General features: G+C 61.2%; 2 protein-coding genes across 2 annotated transcripts in view; one reads left to right on the forward strand and one right to left on the reverse strand.

Moving 5' to 3' along the window:
• Nucleotides 1-308, reverse strand: part of PARD6A (par-6 family cell polarity regulator alpha) — a gene marked incomplete at its 3' end in the record, with an annotated part of 6,191 nt that extends 5,883 nt beyond the window's left edge. The window contains exon 1 of the mRNA XM_019474982.1: nt 132-308. Coding sequence (XP_019330527.1) covers nt 132-308 — 177 coding nt within the window. The remainder of the gene's footprint in view (nt 1-131) is intronic.
• A 7-nt stretch (nt 309-315) lies between these two features.
• HERPUD1 (homocysteine inducible ER protein with ubiquitin like domain 1) overlaps nt 316-3,249 on the forward strand; it is a 10,917-nt gene continuing 7,983 nt past the window's right edge. Inside the window, exons 1-2 of the mRNA XM_009290815.1 lie at nt 316-464; nt 958-1,074. Coding sequence (XP_009289090.1) covers nt 316-464; nt 958-1,074 — 266 coding nt within the window. The remainder of the gene's footprint in view (nt 465-957; nt 1,075-3,249) is intronic.

Genomic DNA, 3,249 nt, shown 5'->3' on the forward strand with positions numbered 1-3,249 from the left:
CGGGTGCCCCCCGGGTGGTCGTCAGCGTGGCTCCCCCCCACGTTGGTGGAGGGCCCTGCCTCTCCCGCTGACCTGGGGCTGCCCGCTTCCCCGCCGCCGCGGGTTTGGTGGCCTTTTGGCAGAGGGCCGACAGGCCGCCGGGCCGTCCCTGGCGGCAGGGGACGATTTCCAGCCTGGCCGTGCGACACGCTGCCGTGCCGCTTGTTTCCAGCCTCCTGGTTACACGTTCCCTCCGGTTTTTCCCCCCTGTCTGGCAGGAAACTTTTGTGGCCGCTCCAGAGCAGCGTGGGCCGGGGAAGGTTGGTCATTTCGGGGATGAGTTGCTTTACCGGGCGGTGGAAGAGCCAAGCGAAAGGAGGGGAGCTGCTCGAGTTCACCAGCGAAGCACTCGCGTCCCAGCGCCAGGCTGCCAGGACGTGCTGCCAGAGCACATCTCCTTGGGTGCTGCCGGGTTGTGTCCGTGGGTGATGCCCTCAGGATGCGTCTCTGGCAGAACTGGCTCTGTTCAGGCACAGAAACGCTCAGAGACACACAGGCAGCCCCTTCCCCGCAGACCCCGCCGCGGGGCAGCTCTGCCTGCGTGATGCCGGAGCACGCTGCGAGCCCCCCGCCTGCTCGCGGGCTGCCTGCGCCGGGGTCACCCACCCCAGCGCCTGAACGAGACTAAAGTCTCGTTGACGGGCTCTGAGGAAGCCGCCGCACCGGCCGAAGGGGCCGTGACAACAGCGCCATGAAACACTTTTCAAAGCCAGACACCTAACAAGCACGGTGCGTCCCGCTGAATAAACACATTGAACCAAACCCCGAGAATCAGCCCGGCTTGTCTGGATCACGCCGTCCTCGGATCCTTGCCCTATCCCGGCCTGCGGAGCAACCTTTGGACGGCACGAAATTGCATCAGACCCCGGCACCACCACAGCACCGGGCTCGCGTAAGCCGGACTGCGGCTCCTGGCAGGCTCTTCACCTGGGTGAGCGAAGGGAGCGTGCCGGGCTGCGAGGCCGCGGGACACCTCCTCACGTACCGGCAAATTCTCCACCGGCTGCTCCTGCTGCGCCGAAAGATTGCTACGCGGTAAAAACGAGCCTGACCGCACGCGGAACTGTAAACTCATCAGCAATTCCCCCCCCCAGATTTTTTTAAACAGAGTAATTGTGTTGAGGTCAGAGAGATAATCCTGATTTACACCGGGGTTAATGTTTACGCTGCCACCGGTGACAAAAAAAGCTCGCAGCCTTTCATCTCCAATTTTGGTAAATTGGAGTTAATTGTTCAGCAGGACAGTGGGGGTGACATGCTGGTCACGCCTTCTGTTCTGCGCCGTGTCCCCGAATCTGCGGCTACAGAGCAGGACCTAAGCTAAGCAGGCAGTATCGGGGCAGGTATTTGTTTTGCCTTAGTACCAGGAGCTCTGAATCAGCCTCCGGGACTGGAGCACGGTGCTACCAAATGTCCAGACGTGTCCACTGACTTCAGATCCACCAGTTCTTGGCTGCTTCAGGTGAGGGCAGTGAGGGCCTGGCTCTCCAGGGGCCTCAGCACCCCCTGACTTGGAGGGGGGGCTGCTGAGGTTTAGCATCACAGGAAAGCTTGGGTTGGTGGGCGCCTCGGGAGGTCGCTCCTCCACCCCCTGCTCAAAGCCGGGTCAGCGCTGGGTTCAGGTAAGGTTGTCCAGCACGTTCCCATGAGCGGGTGGTTTTCCCAACAATGGCTGGGGCAGGAGATAGGCAGCGGGCAGCTCAGGTGAGCTCTGCCCCCCTCGTCCACGGCGGGGGGAGAAACACAGGAGTTTGAGCTCGAGGCAGGATCAGCGCTGCGACTACAGCTGCTCACCCGGTGCACGGGCCAGCAACGGCACAGGGAGTCCCAGCAAAACGCACACGCAGAGCCTGAGAACCTGGTTTGATACCGATATCTGCACAGCTTTACCCTGTCCCTGCCACCCACGGGAGCCCTCTGGGCACTCCGAGCAAAGGCCGCAACCGGGAGAGCAGCAAAGTCACCTTGACCTTAAAGGGGGACACTGGCAAGGGTGGCCTTGGACACTGCACTTGTCTCTCCCTCTTCCACCACTGTCAGGAGCCGGGGGACCCAGATCACGGTCCCTGCCAGCAGAGCAAGAGCGGCAGGTAGCTCTGACAACGTCTCCTTGGCTTGGCGGGGACACAGAGCGGGGGCTGGGGAGGGAAAGCCCACCTGAGCGCTGAGCCCGTTCAGGGACAGCCGAGGGCAGAGCAGGCGGGGAGCGCAGCCTCAGCTCTGAAGCGACTCCTGCTGCCGCGGTGCTCGTTGTGGGGAGGGATGCAACACAGGAACGGGCTCCACCGGCGTTCCCCACCCTCTCAAGGATGTACCCTGGCAGCCACGGAGGGTTCGTCGGACCAGACGTAGACTCACTTAATTTCTTTGTGATTTTATTTTGTCGGCTCCCAAGGCAGCGGTGCCCCGTGGCACAGCTCTTCCCCAGGAAGCTGCGAGGTGATGCATCCCCGTGGCGGAGTGTCTTTTCTGGTTGCAAGACCTGGTACTGGCTGCAAACTCATCCGTGCCTTTGGGCAACAGGTCTGGCTGCCAAGGAATACGGAGCAGCTAATGAAACACGCCGAGTAAATACGTGGTGCTGACAGATGAAACCGACTTTTCACATTCCTACGATATTGTTTTAAAGTACGCTAAAACCCCCTCCTGGTGCATCAGGATCATTACCACTGGTTTTCCCAGTGCCGGAGCACATCTCAAAGGAAGATGGGTATGGGGAGGAGGACTCAGAAGCTGCTGTTCTACATTTTTAGAGTTTTTTGTTGTTGTCAGTGATAATTTCTTCAATTATCACCTTCCCCCACACCCCTGCGGGCTCCTTTTGGCCCCACGCAGAAGCACGGCGTGTCCTGTCCCCACAAAGTCAGAAACAAAACCTGCTGAGGTAGCTACGCAGATCTGGCGAAATAACCGTAGGAAGAAAGGCCGTGTTTCACCCGGACCGGGCTGTGGATCCAGCCCGCACAGGGCCCCACGGAGCTCCTGCTGCTCCTGCGGGCGAAGGGGAAAGGGCAGAGCGAAGCCAGGGATCCCTAAAACTGGCGTCGCTGCCGAAGCTGGTACGTGGTGGAGCTTTGGCCTGAGCAGGTGACCAAGAGAGCGCCGTGAAGGGCCCCGCCGCGGCGCGGCAGGCAGGCCGAAGCAGGCAGCAGCGGGCGGGCGGCTGCAGGAGAAGACGCGGCACAGCGCCGGTTACGCGTCCCCCCTCCC

The sequence above is a fragment of the Aptenodytes forsteri genome, unplaced genomic scaffold (genome assembly GCF_000699145.1).
Source record: "Aptenodytes forsteri isolate BGI_AS27 unplaced genomic scaffold, ASM69914v1 Scaffold14, whole genome shotgun sequence".
Lineage (NCBI taxonomy): Eukaryota > Metazoa > Chordata > Aves > Sphenisciformes > Spheniscidae > Aptenodytes > Aptenodytes forsteri.